At 42.3% G+C, this 20,945-nt stretch overlaps 2 protein-coding genes across 6 annotated transcripts; both read right to left on the reverse strand.

Moving 5' to 3' along the window:
• Positions 1-621: 621 nt before the first annotated feature.
• On the reverse strand, positions 622-9,037 carry LOC110962357 (zinc finger and SCAN domain-containing protein 31-like). Of its 4 annotated transcripts, none has more exons than XM_022210294.2 (4): positions 7,330-8,943; positions 6,112-7,071; positions 5,084-5,473; positions 622-1,645 (listed from the first exon to the last, which is right to left on the reverse strand). In XM_022210294.2, the coding sequence occupies exons 2-4, from the start codon at positions 6,557-6,559 to the stop codon at positions 1,134-1,136; spliced, it is 1,350 nt and encodes a 449-aa protein (XP_022065986.2). In that variant the 5' UTR covers positions 6,560-7,071; positions 7,330-8,943; the 3' UTR covers positions 622-1,133. The 4 variants fall into 4 exon arrangements, with proteins under 4 accessions (XP_022065986.2, XP_051816068.1, XP_051816069.1 ...); XM_051960108.1 differs by having other exon boundaries at positions 5,084-5,274; positions 6,303-7,071; positions 7,330-8,937; XM_051960107.1 differs by lacking the exon at positions 622-1,645 and adding an exon at positions 2,843-3,560 and having other exon boundaries at positions 7,330-9,037.
• A 1,905-nt stretch (positions 9,038-10,942) lies between these two features.
• LOC110962353 (galectin-related protein) lies at positions 10,943-20,793 on the reverse strand. 2 transcript variants are annotated; one of them, XM_051959740.1, is made up of 5 exons: positions 20,516-20,793; positions 19,988-20,077; positions 19,801-19,889; positions 18,938-19,124; positions 10,943-15,198 (listed from the first exon to the last, which is right to left on the reverse strand). In XM_051959740.1, the coding sequence occupies exons 1-5, from the start codon at positions 20,549-20,551 to the stop codon at positions 15,055-15,057; spliced, it is 546 nt and encodes a 181-aa protein (XP_051815700.1). In that variant the 5' UTR covers positions 20,552-20,793; the 3' UTR covers positions 10,943-15,054. The 2 variants fall into 2 exon arrangements, with proteins under 2 accessions (XP_051815700.1, XP_022065982.1); XM_022210290.2 differs by having other exon boundaries at positions 19,988-20,071; positions 20,519-20,792.
• Positions 20,794-20,945: the final 152 nt, after the last annotated feature.

Raw genomic sequence — 20,945 nt, forward strand, 5'->3', positions numbered from 1 at the left:
GGGACTGGAACTAGACAGGATAGCAGACTGTAGGTGTGTTGGAGAGGCTTCCCCAGCTCGACAGGCCTTTAACATCCTGGGACTGTCCGGTCTGGTGGTTCTGCTGGGTCTGAAGAGCTGAAGAACTGGTTAAACTGGTTTGCTCTGTCTGTGTCCTCTACTGCAGACTCAGAACTCATTTGACACTATTTATTCTCTCTAAATGTCTCTTTTTTTATGCGTGTTTTTATTTATTTATTTCTATGTTTGTTTTTTAAATCTTTTTGTATGGTTATTGTCTGTTCTGTTGTATTTGTTTTTCCTAAAGTGATTTTGGGTGTCAAGAAAGGCGCATACACTTCATTTTGATTTATATATTTTACTCATTTATACCTATGTATATATATGAGTGTGTGTGTGTTGGTTTTTGTCCGTTGTTTTGTCGCTTTGCCACTAATTCATCAAATTTACATCTTTTGTTTTGTTTCGGGTTGTCTAATTTTCTCATTTTGCGTCACATTTTTGTAATATTCTGTTTTTTGTCTGACTTATGATTCTACACCTGTGATTAAAAGTTCTGTGCCTTTTTGGAGACAAACTGATCTGTAAATTGTAATGTGGAAATGATAAACTGAGGCTGAATGTTGCTGAAACTGAATTTATTTTTCTTAAGAAACTTCAACTTGTATATGATGTTTTTTTGTCTGAACCTGAACTAAGATGAGTTTGACACTAAAGCAAATAAACAACAAAGAACACAGCTGCAAAATGTCTGGAAGAGACTTAAAGAACCAGCGCAAAAAAGCTTAGAGAGAAACTTCTTTCTTAATTATTTAAAGGATATCAAACAGCTCAGTCATTGGCAGGTTAATCTGTGTTTGCGGCTGAGATGTATGAAGTAAAACAAAACGTGAGCTGAGAAAGGTCAGTTGGTGCAATCAGAAACATGAGATCACAGTGAACGTAAAAAAAAACAACTTTTAGCATTTAGAATTCTCCTCATCAACAGTCAGTCATTCTTACAGTAATTACAGCTACAATTAGGAAAATCCCTACAAACACGCTCGATTTACTTCACATTCAGTGATTAAAACATTGAATAACAAACACAGATGGGACCACAGCAGTCAAACAGCAGCTGATACGGTGAAACGCTACACATCAGCGGACGATTCGCCGTTCTCGTGGACGTCCTTGTGGCGTCTCAGGTCCTGCCTCGTGTCAAACTTCTCGTCGCAAAGCAAACAGCAAAACATTTTGTCCTTGGAGGAGTGGCCGTAGCTCTTGAAATGAAGTTGAAAAGCAATCTTTTTGTCACAAACCCTGCAAAAAAACGGCTTTCTCTGCTTGTGCGTCTTCAGGTGGACGGTGAGGTTAGTGTTCTGACTGAAACATTTTTCACAGAACGAACACTTGTGGAGTTCTTTTCCTCTCTTGTGGCTCTTGGAGTGCAGGGTCAGGTAATCCAAACGAGAAAACTGGCTGTTGCAGTGGGAGCATTTGAAGGCTTTCTGTCCCTTGTGTAGGAGTCGCATGTGGCAGCACAGATCACTGGAGCTGGTGAACTTCTCCCCACACAGACGGCAAGAATTACGGCCATGCTGGGTTCGTCGACGCCTGACAGTTTCCTGACTTTTTGATCGACGAAGCGGGACTTTAACGTCGTCTAAAAAACAGGACAGACACATGATAATTAACAGTCCAGTGGTATCGGAGACAGAAGAAATGTTCATCAGTGAGTATAAGAGTCATTCTGGACAATTTTTGTGTCTTTGGGATAATTTTGAGTCATTTGGGACACGTTTCATGTCATTCTGGATTTATTTTCTGTAATTATGGATCATTTTCAAGTAATTCTGAACAATTTTTGAGTCATTTTGGACAAGTTTTGAGTCATCTCAGCGTAATAAAAAGAACACAATCCAAAGTATTTCTGAAAGAGCTCATTTTATTATTGTTTTGCTAACTGGAAAGTGGTTGTTATTAAATTTAGACGGTAATTTAGGGATATCCAGTCATTTTTTATTAATAAGTGATTGTTTCCATAATAAATAATTATGGAATTTGTAAAGACATGATCATAATTGGGGGGGGGCGGCATAGCTCAGTGAGTAGAGTGGCCGTTTCGCAAAAGATGGGGCCCAATCTTCTCGAACCCTCGCACATGCGAAAATGAGGTGAAAATGAGGTGAGTTTTCACGGAAAAGTGAATGGAGGATGCTCCAGTAACATTTGAGCATATGATGGTTCAGGGATTAAAAACAACGTGTATACCAGAGTCTGTTTCGATCTCACGATCCTTGTTTGAAGCAGACGCTAGTGCCATTCTTCCGCGACATTGTATCCATTATATAGTTCCACCCAATAGAGCAGATTCTTTCATCTGTAACATTAAAGCTATGACAGATATATTTGTTTCCCGGATTGTTTAACAATGTTACACTGTTTTCACAAACTCTGTTTCCAAACCTTTAAGTATTAGTTAATAAATATTATTTGGCAATAGAGTCTATATAATGTGTACTAGGCCTAGAGAAGTGACTGTGCACAATGCAAATAGTGTAAAATGAGATATAATTACTGTTTAGCCAATTTGAAGCATACATATTTTTATTATAAATTATTCACTTGAGCCTACCATTTGTTATTAATGTAACAATAGTGTAAATGTATTTGTAATAGCCTCTGAATGAAGCTGAGTCAGAGTTCATATGAGGAGCGTGCACCTGCCCTGACCTTCCTCTGACCTCCAGGAGCCTGGTGTTCAAAGACAAGCTGCTGTGATTTACAGAGCCCCTCATATCAGTTAAGTAAACACTGCACACTCCAGTCTTCATGCAATTAAAAGCAAAGCGATGAATAGGAATCTTTGAACAGCATTTATTTACAAAAACAAAGTAAAGACATCACACACTTCACTGATAAACAACAATAAACAATGTGGAAATATAATACAGTATACTGAGTAATATAAATGAAATAAAGACATCATAAAAACTACATACAAATAAAAAATATCAACAGTATTTACACATAGATCTGGTATTTATAATAGATTTCTTTTGGCATAGATTAGTTACTGTAGCACTGATGTAAGTATAAAGTTGTACTTGCATGTTTATTATTAGCACTGATGGTTATACAGGTCTAGGGTAAGTAAAATGGTATTTACATTCCATTGGCATAGATTGGTTAGTGTAGCAGCTGAGGTAAGTATAAAGATTTATTTACATATTTACACAGTCTAATATACAGTATTTACAAGTGTGGGGGTGGGTTTCCTGGTTTCTGTTTCTGTTCTGCCAGCCACTCCTCTAAAGATTTGCCACCTGAGAAACTGGGGCAAAAAGTGGCACTCCCGAAGCGGCTATGGCCAAACTCTTTTGTCTTGGGCTGCCCACACTTGGTGCACTTGTTGAATGCCACTTTACGCACATACTTTCTTCTGTGGGCTCCACTGGCCTCCTCTTCTGCCCTGCGTCGCCTGTTCCTCCGTGTGAAGCGGGACACAGACACAGAGGCAGTGGGAGCAGGAGCTACTGGTGCAGCAGGAAACACTGGAGTTGGAGCCAGGACAGGAGCTGCATAAAATTATCATAAAATTACGATCATAAAACGGCTCTAAAACGTAATATATTCAGCTGGCCAGAACCTCCACAGAGCACACATTTTTGTAGAAGTATTATTACGTGATTATGATGGCAAGAGTCGCCAGATTACTTTACGATAACGAGCATTATTCTGACGAGATCATTATAAACTTACGTTAGCTACACTCCCCGAGCGCTATACACTCTGAACCAACTAGTGAAAGGGAGATGTACGTCACAGAAAAGTCGGTATTACGTGCTCTCTTTGTTGTGTACCCAATATTTCTAATAAACAAGTTCACTGAAGTATAATAGGGAGCATCAACGTCACACTACGCATTACCAAAGTGCTGTTTTTCGCAATAAACATGTCACGCTAACAACAACAGGATACAGTTAATGTCTAAGACACATTTAGCTGTTGAAAAAGAGAATATGTTTAAACTTACCGCTTGCTAAAAGACAGTCCTGACAGCTGTGGATGACTGTTTATCATTTTCCTCCCAGAGTTTAAAAAGGATCCGGGAGATGGAACGCAATTAGTCAGAAGTAAGCCCACAGGCTCGGGATTGGCCCAACGGAACATGAGGTCATGCGCTGATTGGCTGGCTTGGCAGTGTGTGAATGTGTGTGTGAATGGTGTGAATGTGACGGGCCTTTGAGCAAGGCCATTAACCCCTCCTGCTCCAGGGGCACTGTACCGCGGCTGACCCTGCGCTCTGACCCCCCAGATGGGGGGATATGTGAAAATCAGAATTTCCCCTCGTGGGATTAATAAGGGATATAAAATTTAAAAAAAAATAATGAACATACAAAACATCTTTTTAATAAAAATGTTTGCAAGATATATCCCATGGACTTCAAAAGTCCCTCAATTATAGATTGACTCAGACAATTTTTGAGTCACACATATATATATATATATATATATAATTTTTTGTTTATTACCTCCACCAAGGAGGTTATGTGACACCCGGCGTCTGTCTGTCTGTCTGTTAGCAAGATAACTCAAAAACGCCTTGGCAGATTCAGATGAAATTTTTAGGGGATGTAGACTATGGTAAGAGGAAGAGCTGATTTAATTTTGGTGGCAATCCGGAAAGGATCCTGGATTCTGGATCACTTTGAATTTTTTAGTATGTTTCAGTATGTGGTCCAAAATAGGACAAAAACATCACAGGTTAGTATGTCGTCCAACAGATTGGAGCAAGGTGTCCAGATAGCTCAACTGGTTAAGAAGGTGATTCGTAAACAGAACTGTGTCAGAGACGCAGGTTTGATTCCAGCTCATGATCCTTTACTGCATGGGTTTCCGTTTTTCCTCTCTATCCTTGGCGGAGGTCTGCATTCTCTGAGTGCTTTTCTAGTTTTACTTATGTTTTGCTGTTTTTTTCTTTATGTGGGTCTCATAGGGTTAACGAAAACTTCTTTTTCCATCATTATTTTCTTTCTATTAATTAAGAGCTGATAGAATCTGAGCAGCTGATTGGATGATGCGTTCAGGTGAGTCCTACCTGGTGGTAAAATGACCACACGCGGGTTGGAGACACTGAGCTCCTGGACCTGTTGTCTCAGCTGGATGATCTGTCTCCTGTACTGGACCCCCTCAGCCTGGTGCTCCTCCACTGTTTGCTCCAGCAGACCACAGATCTCCTCTGCAGCCGAGCAGAGCCGCTCCGTGACGAGCTTCCTGAGCATCTGAGACCTCCCCATCTCCCAGAACCCCGGAGAGCGGCAGCCCGGGACCTCCGGAGGAACTTTAAAATCAGAAGCAGTTTGAGTCTGCTGAGTCTTCTGAGTCTTTGGTTCCTCTTCGATGGGAAGAAGAACAGGAGTCTCATTTTGCAGCTCAGTCTGCTCAGTCTTCTGTAGAGGCAAGACCTTCTGAACGACCAGCTGAGGGTCTAAAAAACAGGAAAGACACCAAATATCATCTGATAATTAACAGTCCAGTGGTATCGAAGACAGAAGAAAGGTTCATATAAGAGTGCATATGAGTAATTCTGAATACTTTTTGTGAATTTGTTTGTTTTTGTGCCCACAGCAGTTCCAGTGAGTTATAAAACCACCAGAGGACTATCCCCTGCTGTTTCTCTGATTGTTTTTGTGTCGAAAGGTTTCACAGAATCTCCCGTTTAGCCGTGCACCAAGCAATGACGCACCGAAGTTCGGTAAAAAAGCATGGCGTTAATTATTTACCATTACTCTGGATTTACTTGACCTATTAACACGATTCAAAAACTGGTAGAAAGTTCAAAATCCGCACTTTCGACACAAGTTTAAAAGGAGACTCATCGACGCTTCATCTTCCTGCTTCCTCCTCTTCAATCCGAGACGCCATTTTTACGCACCGGCGCGTCGACTCAGGTTTATATAGGCTATATGTATATATTTTGGTTTATTTTCTTTATTTTTTGCTGTTCTTTTCTGGGTCTTACAGGGTTAATGAAAACTTCCTTTTCCATCATTATTTTCTTTCTATTATTTAACTGCTGACAGAATCTGAGCAGCTGATTGGATGATGCGTTCAGGTGAGTCCTACCTGGTGGTAAAATGACCACACGCGGCTTGGAGACACTGAGCTCCTGGACCTCCTGGACCTCCTGGATGATCTGCGTCCTGTACTGGACCCCCTCAGCCTGGTGCTCCTCCGCTGTTTGCTCCAGCAGACTACAGATCTCCTCCGCAGCCGAGCAGAGCCGCTCCGTGACGAGCTGCCTGAGCATCTGAGACCTCCCCATCTCCCAGAACCAGAGAGCTGCAGCCTGGGACCTCCGGGGGCAGAAAACCACTCGTGGATGGATCAGACACGCAGCCGTTGTCAACACAGACTGTGCACACACTGCGCCAGTAGTAACTTGTAAAACGGGCAGGTCTGCAGCGCCCCCTGCTGCCCTGGGGGACCAAGAGAGAGTGTCCAACATGGCCTTTTCCTCTTTGTGATCAGAGTTCTCTTGCTCTTCCAGCGTCACTCTGCCTTCACTGTACATTTTACAGAATTTAAAATGGTTGTTTGGAGTGAAACTTTTGCCACACGTTGCACAAAAATAAGTTTCTCCCCTGCGTGGACTCTCATGTGAGCAGGACGACTAGAGTTCTGAAGAAACGTTTTGGCACCTGTGAGGTTTCTTACATGCAGAATTAACTGGAAGCTTTGCTCGAACTCTTCGTGGCTCTATGTCCTCTGTGGCTTTTACCAAAAATGAGTCTCTTTTAAAATTTTTACCCCAAACATGGTGAGACTTTTCTCTCCTCTGAGGCTGTTCCAGTTCTACAAAGACTAAAGAACCGTCACTGCTGTTTAAACAGTCAGGTCTGGTCCTCAGCTCTGATTTAAGATGCTTGACTTCAGCCTCAACATCTGGACTGATCCAGACGCACCGATCCTCCTGCTCCTCTTTGACCTGGTGGTTGATCTCCAGTTCCTCCAGGATTTGAATCTGCTCCACCTTGAAGACACACAGCAGAGAGGGAGGCGGTTCTTCAGAGGCCGACCTGGTGTCTGAAAGAGAGAAGAAGTCTGCTGGTGAGTGGAAATGTGAGACTTCCAATGCATATCCTCCTGAGAACAGAGGAAAGGGGCCATCAGCGGGGTGGGACAAGAGAAAAACTGGTTTCAGGACAAATAAATTTACACAACAACTGCATGTTTTAGGATTTTGAACATGGATAATTTGAAATTTGACAGGTGGGATATAAATAATGTCCTCCAGTTCTGGATTGAGCCTTACGCCACTAACGGTGTATGATGAAAACTCACCTGCTCAGGTGTGCTGAGGGAGACCCCAACCGTTGGCGTCGGTGCACTGTGTCGGTCCTCCGGTACGAAGTCGAGCTCCCGTTCCAGAGTGTTTCCATTGATGCCATCAGTGTTCGCTTTATTTCTGCAGGTTGTCATGGCAACAAAACACTGCCCAGCCAAATAAAAAGTCACTCTGATATTTCTTTGGACCACCTTTAGCTTTGATTACAGCACTCATTCACGGTGGCATCATTTCCATAAGCTTTTAACAGGATTTATTTCTGTCCAGAGTTGGATTAATTTTTCACCAAGATCTTCTATTGATGATACGAGAGTCAGACCAAAGTCTTCTCCAGAACATCTCAAAGGTTCTCAGTGGGGCTGAGGTCTGAACTCTGTGGAGGACAATCCATCTCATGCTCCCTGATCCACGCATTCTTAACGTGAGCCCATGAATCCTGGCATCATCATCTGGGACGAAGAACTCCACTGATGAGAAGACCTGGTCCTTCAGTATCTTCAGGTAGTCAGCTGACCTCATTCTTTGCTCATTCTTCATTCTACTGTTAGTTTCCTACAATCATCTAAGCGTTTGTTCCTGGAAGATGAAGGTTCTCCACTGTCCTTCAGGTTTTAATAATGCGTTGGACGATTCTTAACCTGATTTTAGTCGTTTCATCTCCTTAGTTGTTTTCTTTGCTTGATGCAGGCCAATAATTTGACCCTTCTGAGACAGATTAACATCTTTCCATGACTAAAGGGTATGTCTTCCATCATGGTTGTTAAAGAAATGAGAATCAGCTAGGGTTAAATAAGATGTCATCACTGCAGTAATTATCTAATGGAAGGCTCTGACCTCTCTTTGAACAGGTAGTGTGTGTCAACAATGACTGATGAGACAACGAACAGTTAGAGAACCATCAATCTGAAGCCTTTTTGTCCTGATCCTCCTCACTGATCAGAACATCCCACAGGTTCTGAGTGGGGCTGAGGTCTGGACTGTTTTTTCTGATTAGCTTCACTGATCTGTGGTTTTCTTACAGCTACACAGCTGTTTAGTCCCAATCCTTTGAGCTCCCTTCTCATTGTCCGTGATGAGATGCTCTTAATTTCACTATTGAACATCTCCCTGAGCTGTCCTGTTGTTTTTTTACGGTTTGATTTCACCAAACGTTTCAGGGATCTTCGGTCCCGATCATTCAGGATTTTGTTCCGACCACATTTATTCCTGGAGGATGAAGATTCTCCACTCTCCTTCCAGCTTTTAATAATGCGTTGGACGGTTCTTAACCCGATTTTGTGCTTTCAGAAATCTCCTTAGATGTTTTTTCTGCCTGATGCAGTCCAATAATTTGACCCTTCTGAAACTGATTCACGTCTTTTCCCCGACCACAGCAGACGTCTTTGGACATGTTTCAGAAATGAGAAGCTCATTAAATACCTCGGTTCTCATGCAGTAGTCATCCACGGGAAGGCTCTTACCTATCTGCTTAGCTAAATCCAGGGGGTGACTTTTATTTTGGCCAGGCAGTGTATTTATCTCATGTACATATTACAGGGATGCTAATGTTAGCATCTTAGCTCAACAGCTCCTCCTGCGGATGACGTCTGTCAGAGCACCGACACGTCATGTGGTTCGGTCAGCGAATACATGCGCCGACAGAAAATATAGTCCCGCACCAGAAACTCTTGATATCCAATAATAGTTTTTTCTTAAGAAGTGCTTCCATAATAAATAATTCTGGAATTTGTAAAGACATGATTATAATAAACATAAAAACAGCTTTTTTTTCTTTTTTTTTTTTTACTTTTAATAAAAATGCATGCAAGATATATAGCATGGACTTCAAAAGTCCCTCAGTTATTTATTGACCTGGACAATGTGTGAGTAATTTCGGACAGTTTCTGAGTCATTCTGGATCAATTTTGTGTCTTTGGGATAATTTTACAGTCATTTAAGACACATTTCATGTCATTCTGGACTAATTTTCTGTAATTATGGATCATTTTCAAGTCATTCTGGACGGGTCAATATTTAATTGTGGGACTTTTTTTTATCATAGTTGACATTTTAGTTATATCCAGTCATTTTTATTAATAAGTGATTGTTTCCATAATAAATAATTATAGAATTTGTAAAGACATGATCATAATGAACAGAAAAACATTTTTTTTTTTTTTTTACTTTTAATAAAAATGTATGCAGATATATCCCATGGATTTCAAAAGATCCTCAGTTATATCATCAGGCATTCTCTATGCAGGAATAGCTTGCAACAATCATATTTAAATAACCTCTCTCCATTGTGGCTGTTGTCTTTTCAAATCAACATCCTGTTTTAAACAAACAGAGCAGATGTGACAACTTTCCCTCAGCGTCAGTGTTTCCTCAGATATTGCTAATTTCACCGCTGCTCAGCTTCTCTGGACAAACAACAGCTTCCTGACTGGAGCTCTGGCTGCTATTTTATTCCGTTCTTTCTGGATTTGCATGTGCAGCAGCAGAGCGGCTGATGAAGAACCCCGATAGACGGCAGCTCCTTCCATTTCATTAGAAAGCTATTTCACACAGCTGGAGGCAGCACAGTCCAGCGTCGCCTCCAGCGGAATTTCTTCCTCTTTCATGTGCGGGGATGACAGATCTTGTCTCTGCTGGGCCTTCATGTTGAGACTCCACTCCTGCTGAGGAGGAAACTCTTCTTCTGAGGCTTCAGCTGCATCTTTTAAACATGAAGGAATATTCACTCAGTCTAATTTGGTGATTTCCTCAAGCTCTGGGACAGAAACATGCAAAAGTTTTCCCCTCAGGTTCTGTCAATCTTTGTTTTCTCCCTGAAGCCACTGAACTGAACTGTGTCCAGGAGAAAAGGTGCTCTTATTTTGAAAGGGTTAAATTATTGCTTATGCTTTAAAAGTCAAACTTGTGGCATCTGGAACATTTCATTTTCTGAATGATTTGTTGTTTTCAAGCTTTCAGGATAGTTTAGCTTGACTCCAGCTCTTTAAATCCACAATTGTAAGCTCTGTTGTCAATTGAAATCATTTTTTTAATTATTGTTTTCTTCTGATCTTTGCAGACAGTTTTTGTCAGTTTGGCTGACAAAAACCCTTAATTAATATTTCTAATTATTTCAGATGTTTGTGATTTGGCTGTTGTTGCAAAAGATGCATCTGTTCCATATATTTTGAATATAAATGCTTAATTGATGTTGGCCAGACCTCAGGAGGCTGCAGGAATTTTAAATCATTTTCCTGCAAAACAAGTTACAAGACAACATCTTGTATAAATATTTGGATCACCAGATACTCATATTTTCAATCACAATTCACTAGAGATATCAAAAGCAAAACAAATAAAGCAGAATATATATTTTTGTAATAGTTAGGAGGGAAGTTGCACAAAAAAACTAAGCCACAATTTCAAAAAGCACGCAGCAAAGACCCAACAGTTTAAGACTCATTCATCAACGTTAGCTCAACAAATGTGACCGATAGCCCACTTCTTCTGAACCAACCTGTCCTTAGAGAGGAAACAATCTTACACACCTTAGATTAAACGGGGTGTAGCTGCCTGATGTATTTGTTCTGTTCATTATTGAGTGTTTAAACAGAGACAGCAAACACGAAGGAGTTCCAAGATGAGAAGTTTATTGGTTTGCAAAGTAGCTGTTTTTACAAAAGCAGGGAGGAGGAGGAAAAAAACACCGTCAAAGTGTACCGTCTTCATCTAAACACTGGTTCTGTGAACACTGTCAACAAGACACTGAATCTGGGGTCATTTTCTGATTATTTTTGGAAGTGCTCCTGTCTTTTTCTTTTTTTTTTCCCCCCCGTGTGACAACCAGAAAAAAGCTGCTCCGCTGATCAAACAGCTCGGGAAGATGAAAGACCTTCAGAAGATCACACAAGGCGACACCCGGTGATCCTCAGACTCCCTGAAAACTGGCGTCAAAGTCACGTTTAACCTTGTTTTGCAGATGAAAGAAAAAGCAGTCTGGGCTTTTCCATCCACGCAGGAAACTTTCCTTATTACAAAACACTCTTTTCAATTCATAGAAACAGCAAAAATGCTTCAACCCTGCTGGTTACACGGGAATAAATAGAAATGATAACATGATTGCACAACCACACGACACATTAGCCTACTTCTACTTCATTAATGGACATGGTGAAGCCATTTAGCACTTTTTAGAAATTTTGCCTCATCGTTCTACTTGTTAAAAATCACGGGGAAATAGTTCAATTAGTCCAAATACTTGCTGTGGGCGTCTAAATGTTTGTGTCAGCAGCGAAATTTAATATCAAGAGAAGCACTAAGCTTTCATTTTCATACACGCTAGGCTAGAAAAGTAAACAGGCGGAAAGAAAACGCGTTGGATAGGCGGTAAGAAATAAAAACGGCATGCTTGACTGAAACAAAAACTGGCAACACACCGGTAATAAGTCAGTCTGTTTTACAAATCGCCAGGTACTCGCTTACATGCACAACAAAATGCTTTCAGCTCGGCTTGTTATCCATAAAAAACAAAGCCCACTGAGGCCACGATCATAAATATGTACATCCAAAGTCCAGATGCTCGGTAACACACAGACCTGGGTCAAATAAACAGGCTTTAAGACAGGGATGGTCCATTTCACAACTAAACAGAGCAGATCCTACATAACTTGGGTGAATATTACCAGATCATCGGATTACAATCAGAAGGAGAATGACATTCAGCTTTTCTTATACCTTTAAAGGGTTGCAGAACAATTAAAATAATACTTCAGAGCGATAAATTATGAATTCCCAAAATTGTTGGTGGTAAGATGGGCTCATCAGGAGATCGTGAACACTAGATTAGTAGATTTCAGGAAGAAACGCAATATTCCACGCACATGTACCAAAAAAAAAAAAAAAAGTGTCCTTTGAAGTGTAATACTAAGCACTTGTGAGTCTTGTAAGTGGACACCAACACTGTTTTCTAAAGTGCAACTGAACCAAAGCTCGAGTACCTTCCAGCTGATTGCAAAGAAACCAACACAACCGACAAAACCGATCTGCACACACTCATGAACACACACACACACACACAAAACGCCTCCTGCTTCGAGCCCTTTAATTCAGGAAGTCTTAAATTGTTCGTCTCCCTCCCCCATGATTCCTGCTGCCAAAAAAAAAAAAAAAACACTTCAACACACATCTTTAGCTTCTACGTCACTCGAGTCACACGGATTATATCAACATGTCGTTACAGGAAACTGTAGGGTTACAAATGGTCACCAGTTAATAGAAAGAACACAAAAACCCAACAACACATCCCATCAACACAGCTATCTGTACACATTTGTCCTGCTTGCTGTAATACTGGAGGAAATGATGCATCACGCTGGCTTAAAAAAAACAAAACAAAACAAAAAGCTTTCCTGTTTGTGTCTGAAATAAACCAGCGCCTGCCGGGAGGAAAAGAAGGAAGACCTCGGCTGACCAGCCAGGCGGAAACGAGTCCCGAGCAGTCGAGTTATTGCTAGGAACTAATAAATACTCAGTGCATGAAGCCGCTCAGATGGACGCAGGTAATGAGATGGTAAACAAAGAGGATTCCTTCATTAAGGTGAGCGACGGCGTGCATCAGTTACCGACTGCTCTGCACAGATGTCAGCTCTAGAGAGAACCCTCATTAGCTCGTTATGATGGAATGCTGAAAATGTCAAAATCTTAATTATGTGCAGCTCTAAAATGTGGATATTTCTCTTTAAAGGTGATTCAGTTCCAAGTTTTAGTCAGAAAAAGCAGAAATCAGCCACGTTTCAATAGACCATTTATAAAGGGTGGAGTAAGTCCGTTTAATAAATCATTTCCTAACGTTTTATAAATAATAGAGCAGAAAATTAACAGCTAGGTGGCTTTTTAGTTACTGGAAAACATCTGTACCAGACTGTTTAGCAACAGCCTCGATTCATTATTATAAACCGTCAGAAAACTTTATTAGCATGTCTAACTGCAGAACTGTTGGATTGTTAGACGTTTAACAACCTTTAAACTGCACTATTTCCAAACACAAGAGGGATTTTTCACAACCTGGCAACCCAACTGATTTCTAAAAGCATCAGCAAATGATTTATTTGACTTATAAACCCTTTACTAGAGAACAGAAGCCTGGAATCTGTGCAGTCGCCTCACTCAGCATCCCATACTGGAAGTAAACAGAGCACCTTAAGACGTAATATTAGAGAGTGTTGCATTGAAGACAAACAACTATTAGTGCGTTTGTCAGAACTCTCTTTCTGTTGTAGACAACAAAAAGACGTCCTGCAAAGAGTGGAATTTGTTCTAAAAATAAAACCATGCGATGCAACACAGACGTCAACAACAACAAACTGCTGGCTGTTTTAAACACGGCTGGAACTGCTTTATAGTGTTTGTCTGCTGATGTGGAATGATACAGGAAACATAGAAGACATAGAGTTTAATGAACTAGAACGGCACCAGCCAGAAACTCATTCTGTGCATCACTGTTATGGGCTGTGCTACTATAGAGAACATTCAAACACCACCAGGATCCGCTCCTGCTTCCACACCGACCGACCGTCGAATGCGACTGAAGGTTTTTGGCGCTCAGATCAACATTTGCTCACTTTGGAGAGACTTTTTTCCTTCTAAATAAGCACTGAAGAGCTGTTGTGTGAGAATATGGAGAGTTTGCATTTTGTTTTAGTGGATCATTCTGGTGAAGTTTGCAGGAAAACAAAGCCTATTTAAAAAAAAACTTCCTCTAATCTCCTCGTCCACCAGAGGAAACTGTCAGAACTGGACTCCAACGTGGGTTTTTTTTTTCTGCAATGATGGCTAAAATGAGTGCAAACTATCAACTTTCTTCAGTATGGGATGCTGCATCCTTGTCATGATATAATCCTCATTTTTGGGTATTTAGGTCGGTGAGGCTGCAGCGCGTTGCCATGACAACTGGAACAAACCCAAGGGATGGCAGAGGAGCGCCGACGGACTCCGATCAGAAAACAGGGTGTTGCTCCGATGTGATCAGAAGACGAGAGTGTCCAGAAGATAAACGCAACAGTAATTACACATCCAGCCGAAACGTGTGAAAACCTGCAACAGTTTTCTGCTTTAAACCAGATTTATCCGATGTGAAAATCATGTTTCAGCCCGTGTGGGAATTAGGGGCGGCTCAGGCTGAATATTCAGATTCAGAGGCGCATTCGTCACCGTGCTCGGGTGGAATATCAACATGCATTTTCCAGTTTATCCAAAAGATGTGAGATTTTTTACACGCTTAAAGTTGTAGACCAATTTGAACAGCCTTCAGTTTAGCTAAAAGGATTAAATCGCTCGTTAATAATTCAAATTTTTCCGCCAATAAGCTTGAGTATTAGATCCTCTGACATTTTTACCTGAGTAACTGCTTTCTAGAGTTATTTTTCCAAGCTCTCCACCCCTGCTTCCCTAGAGGATTCATGAATGTGCTATAAATAATCCCTGATCTGACAAAACTGGGGCTACGAGGAAAGATCCCTGAAAACGGAGCAAACACATTCACCCACACAGCTTCATCACATCAGATCCTGGTCAAACGGAAAGAAGAGAAAGAAACGAAGCAGAAAAACTCTAACTTGTCGCTGCCGGAGCCTTTTATCCCAGCGTTGCATGATGGGTAATGGATGATGATGTAATACTTGTGTGTGTGTGTGTGCGGTCATCTGTGATCAAGTCCTCACTTCACAAACGACGTGCAGAGCGGGAAGTTAGCCGAGCTTGGTGATCTGTAGGTCTCCTTGTATCCGTACCGTGTCGATAGACTGCAAAGATTTTACTTTGTGATAAAAGTCAAAGAGCTGGTGTCCGTCCACGAATATCCGGAACCTCTGGTGCTCGCAGTGGATCTCAATCTGCAGGGAGGGAAGAAGAAAAGGACAGAGAGGAAGAAGAGAAAGAGATTTGAACGGCATAAGTTGTGACGAAGAAAAACACCTCCAAGTTTCCAGGTTTGATGCTAAGCTAAGCTAACTGGCTGCAGCTTCCCATGGTAAAGACGATTGTTGAACTACTCCTTTGATAATCTTTTCCATCTTACATCTACCTCCCTCGTAAAACCAAACCCAATAAAAGTGATTTGTGATGTGCTCGTCTAAAATTGAAGTAAATTCACAGCAAGTACTTTGTTTAAATTCTGCAGAAGTTTCACACAAGTGCAAATAAAAAAAACAACAAACTGCACTCTGCTGGACCTGCTTTTTCATTTTATGACCCAAGAACACTTCTGTAAATGTTCAACCATCTCAAACATCTTCCGAGTTAAACACAATCACTGTAAAATCACCAAACATGGCCTCTGTCTAGGACTAGTTTACGTGAAAACGCCCTTCAAGATAAACCATTTAAAGGAGATGTGTTTAGGTCTGACACTTACAAAAAAGTCAAAGCAATAAAAGAGATGTGTGGTATTCTGAGTTCCATTCCATCTCTGCATCTGACTTTAGATTTAAGATCATCAGAAATGATCGAGGGATTTGCAAGTTTGCACCGAATTGGGGTGACGTGTTCATCTCATGATTCTAAGTCCAATATTCACTCATGTTTTAGCTCAGTTTTGGTCTCCACCAAATCCTGAAGGAAAATGTTTGAACCTTAAGCCCATAAATGATGCCAGCTTTTCTAGTGTTTGGTGTAAAGATGCTCCTCTGCACCCAGAAACATCTGTAAGGACTGGTACAAAAACATTAAAGTTTCAAGACATTTAGCCAAAACAATGAGCTAAAAGATCTGAGGGGAAACAAACGATTAACCAACAAAAAATGTATTGATTTTCTGAATACTTAACAATTGATGAAGAGCCATCTGGTAAGGCAGCTTGTAAATAAAAAGTCCAAACTACAGTCTGAACTGATGCTCCATATCTGCTGTTTTTAGTGTTTTAACATTCACCAAACCCTCCAAAGTCTACTAAAAGTCAGTCTGCACTTCTACAACCAGCAAACCTCAACGAACCGAGAACAACAGTCCAACAGTGTGAACTTTTCTCTGCGGTTTGGACCAAAAAGCGACAAACTAGTAGGTGTGATCTCACTGCTCGAGGAAAACCGTTTCTGCCGGAGCAGCAGAAACGAGCGATCCTTCTCTGAAACCACAGCTCATCGTGTGTTCGTTCACATGCCTCAGAGTTCACGAGATGGTTTGTTGGAAACGATAATCTGCAGCTCCCAGTTTGTGACACACCATGACCTCCTCAGTCACTCCGACCACAAACAACAAGACTTTATCTGGAAACTGACACTCGGAAACCGCAGGCAGGAATCACCTCTATAAATAACTGCAGTAGTTTCAGTGGATCATTCATTCTAAAAAGGAAGTCGCGACTGATTCGTCTCTTTTATAGTACAAATTGGAATTTTTCAGTCAGAGCTGTTGTGTGTGTTGTGTGTTGTGTTGTGGATGTCCACATTCAGAATTAGTGGAGCGGAATACGACGTTAAAGCCCCGGGTCCAACAATTACTCATCCTGCTGCTCAAACCCCCTGATTTCATGCAGAACACGAACAGCTGATGCCGCCTCTCGTGCAGTAAACAGACCACAGGCTGCATTTACATCATACAGAACATGCACCATGGAAGCATTTCCTGTTTGTCTCTTCATTTCTCTGCTGCAGGAATATTTAAAACATGACACGAGTTTATCGCTCACACAGCTAGTGTCAGGAATTTATAAGGAAAAGTCCACTTTTGCAAACAACTTGGGGAACAGAAGTGCAACAACAGTTTGCATGTTTAAGCCTATTTGCTGTTAATCACAGAGCTTTCCATGACTACTCGGTTATTAAAACCTTTAAACCCTAAAATCCCAGGATATTTAGGAATTTCATTAGCACAACCTGATTTGAGGAAAATCTCTAACAGACAGGTATTGTGATTGCATTGTTTAAAATCAAGCTTTAGTTCAATATTAACTACACAATATATTTAACCCTCGTGTTGTCTGAACATCCTGAACACTCCTCCTGTCCTCAGGGTCAAACATTAGCCTCTAAAATAAAGCACCTTCATTGAATTTTCAACCAAAAATCTATTTCACATGAAGAACCAACCTGCCATGTATTGCACACTTTGTGAATGTCTGGGTTTCCCCTTTTCACAGGGCAGAAAGACTGGATGTAATCAGTGAACACCGCTCGTTTGTCACATCACACATACTCTAACGGTTTTCTTTACTAAAGTAGAGGATTATTATCACCATTACTGCTGATAAAGGCACTGCATAGGTGAAAACATTACTTGTTTAGTCTGAGATAGTACTTGTATAGCCAGAGAAAGAACCAGAAATGTGCAGAAAGTAGCTTTAAATGCATTTTTTTAAAGGAAGCACCAATAGTATTCTGTCCTACATAAGTCTAGATCCTTAAAAAGGCAAATCTCGTCCGGTTCAACCCTAGCCACCCTCTAGCTTCCGAATTCAGGGTGCTTCCTTCTAGACGCAGGTTTCAAGTGCCTATATGTAGGACAGTTAGATTTAAAAAATCATGGGTCCCACTGGCCATTGGCCCTCTTAAAGAACGGTTTTTAACGCTTTTATAAGGCAGCCCGCTCTGTGGTCTTTTTAACTTTCCTTAGGTTTTTATTTATCTTGTATTTTATTGATTATTGTTGTTTTTACTGTTGCGTATCGCATTTTATTGTGTTTTGTCTGTTGTTTGCTGCTGGCTGCACCAAGAATTGCCCCACGGGGACATTAAAGATTTCTTGATCTTGGTATTATTCAACCACAAGAACTCAACTACATCTGAATAAAATCAGCTCTATGACCTGCTGGTGGCTGAAAACCAAAAACTGCACTCATGGCTTCATTAGACAGCGTTCTACTTTTTCTAAAGGTGGACTTAGGAGAAATCATGAAATTTAAAGTTGATAAGAATCATTTAGGGGTTTTCCTCTGCTGTTAAACATAGTGGCCAGATCGACATGAGGGTTAAAAACATGACAGAGCATCACCACGTCCTCTGAAGCAGAACTGGCACACAACGAGGACGACGTGAACTAAAACCACCGACAGCAGTTTAAACCGTCAGACACACTGCAGTCTCCTGTTTTAATATTAGTTCAGATCAAACAATGCAGTGTATGCTCACTGTGTTTTAGAATCTTTCTGTTCATGCATCTGCACACCAGACAAGAAAAACGGCGTTTTAAAGAACCAGTTAAGTCTGTCAGCATTCTTGCTAGCCTCACACCTGACAGAACTGGGCTTCACTACCATCCTCTAAAGGTTGCACAAGGACAGACACAAAAGCTTTTTGAGCAGCGAGAGACAAGCGTGTCTAGAAACCCCGTGAAGCCAGAACACGCTGCATTCAGAACGAGCCGGCTGGCATTATTCCAGAGGAGCTGGACGAGTCTAGAAGGGAACAAACTGCTGTCTGCAGAGCCAAGCAGAATACGAACACAACCAGTAGGGAAAATGGTTATTTAAGAGGAAAAAGAGTAGATTCTTCAGACAGATGCCCAAAGTGTAATCTTGTTAATAAAAAATGAGTCTCAATCAGGACAGAAGGGAGCATCAGCAGCCTCCATGACCTGCCGCCCTGCAGGGAGCGGCCCAGCATCATTAGATATGTGAACAGATCATGAATTTTTTACCCTAAAAGGCTGATCGGGGATGAAGGGAAAGTAGGCGGTGGATGCCTCCTCCTCGGTCCATTTCCCAGAGACTCGGGCGTTGCGGAGGAACTGGCGGTCGGTGAAGCGGGCGGTGAGCTTCAGCGCCACGTCAAGCTGAGCATCCTCCTTCTCCGAGTCACGGCCGCAGGTCAGGCTGACGTCAAAGCTGAGGGGAGGAAGAAAACAGAGGAATGAGGTGGTGAAGTGGACGTCAGATGTCCAGCAGCTAATCTGGGATGAGTCAAATGCAAAATTCTGCTGCTACAAACCAACTGAGTGTTAATTATGCATAATCCCTGCTGCTAGTTTGGGGTTCATCGCCCTACTGGCAGCTGTGCAGCTCAGACACAAGCATCTCTGTGTTTCAGCGCGTGTCCATGGTTACAGGAACAAACCTAACCGCTGAGATGCAACAAAGGAAAACAGCTGTGTGTTTGGAGCCTCGGAGGAGCTTCGTCAGCCGGGACGTTCTCATGAACTCTGGCATGAATCTCTGCCAGCAGATGAGCTCACAGCCAGGATTCTTCCAAGTTTAACACAAGTTTCCATGTAGGGCAGCGGACACACCCAAACCAGTCACTGGGGATTCTTTTTTTCTGTTTTTACCCCCCTCTTTTTTCCTTCCTCCCTGCTGCTGAGGGAACGCCCTGTCTCTGCATACTTAAGGAGCCACCATTCTGTGTTTCTGCCCACGCAGAGTGTCCTGGAGCGGCCGTTCAAGTCTGACTGGCCTCACAGCAACATGTCACTCTGCTGCATGCGTATGGACGTGAAATATGCAGAGACCGAGGCCAGGCTGCAGATAAGGAGTGTGTGCATGCTTTGTAGGGCTCTTATCTCACCTGTCTGGCTCCAGGTCCACAATGCCCATCACTATGATCTTCTTCCCTGGCCTCATGCCTCCCCGGATGCGGCCGCTGAATGGCACAGTCTGCAAAAAAAAAAAAAAAAAAAAAAAACCCACACTGAATTATTACGCACGGCCAGCAGCGCGCATCAAATTAGCACAGCAGATGAGACATTTCCTACCAGGAGTCGAGATAAATCCTCCTTGTCAGGTGAGATGAGGCCGGGGTTCCCCAGCGAGTCGTTCAGGTGGTCCTCTTCCACATTCTTCAGCACCAGTAACAGAAAAACACAGCAGGAAAACTGTCATTCATCTCCATCAGGCTGGATTTAAGCTGACCTGGCTCAGGTTAAAGCCCCACATGAGGCTGGAGGCCTTTTATTACAGAAACACTCAGACCAGCCTGGCTAAAAAAACAACGCCGAGGTGGCGGCAGCTCTCAGATCGGTTTGGTTAGAAACGAGCCCTGCGCCGGTGTGCGCGGCCTTGGTGAGCAAACACCGCGGATACATTCACCACCGTGGATTTCCCGTTTCCTCCCACGGCCACACATGAAAGAGGAGTCGCCTCTGAACGGCGGCATTCATAACCAGCACGGATAATTGACACAACGGTGCGTAAAAACCTAAACCCGGGGCCGTTATACGCTGAAATGAACGTCCGTACATGCAACCCGCCGCCCCGGTTCCCCCGTAGAGCCTCAGAATACTCACTATTCCGTCGTTTTCCGCTGCCTGCACCGCCATCTTGAGCAGAAGAGCATAGGATGCTGATTACCGGAGCAGCTACCGGGGAGGAGAGTCAGCGGCGTGGCACCGACTCAGGAGGAGATTCCTGTTCCTGCGTCCTGATCCTGGATCCACGTCTGGCTGGCTGCTCCGGGCCTCACGGTCACCGAGGAGGACACCCCTCCGGTGGGTGGATATCTGCTGACGTATGCTTTATAATAATTACAGACTCGAGGCTTTAATCCCCGTCTGTTGGAGAAGCTAATCAGACAGATTTCCTCCAACCCTTCACCCCATTAGGCTGCGCGCACTTTGGACACTTTTGGAGGTTTTATTTCAGGATTGGTGCAAGAAAAATAAAAATCCAGGAAATGAGCGATAAGTGCTGCTGCTCGCGTGTTGTTAATTCGGT

The sequence above is a fragment of the Acanthochromis polyacanthus genome, chromosome 15 (genome assembly GCF_021347895.1).
Source record: "Acanthochromis polyacanthus isolate Apoly-LR-REF ecotype Palm Island chromosome 15, KAUST_Apoly_ChrSc, whole genome shotgun sequence".
Classification (NCBI taxonomy): domain Eukaryota; kingdom Metazoa; phylum Chordata; class Actinopteri; family Pomacentridae; genus Acanthochromis; species Acanthochromis polyacanthus.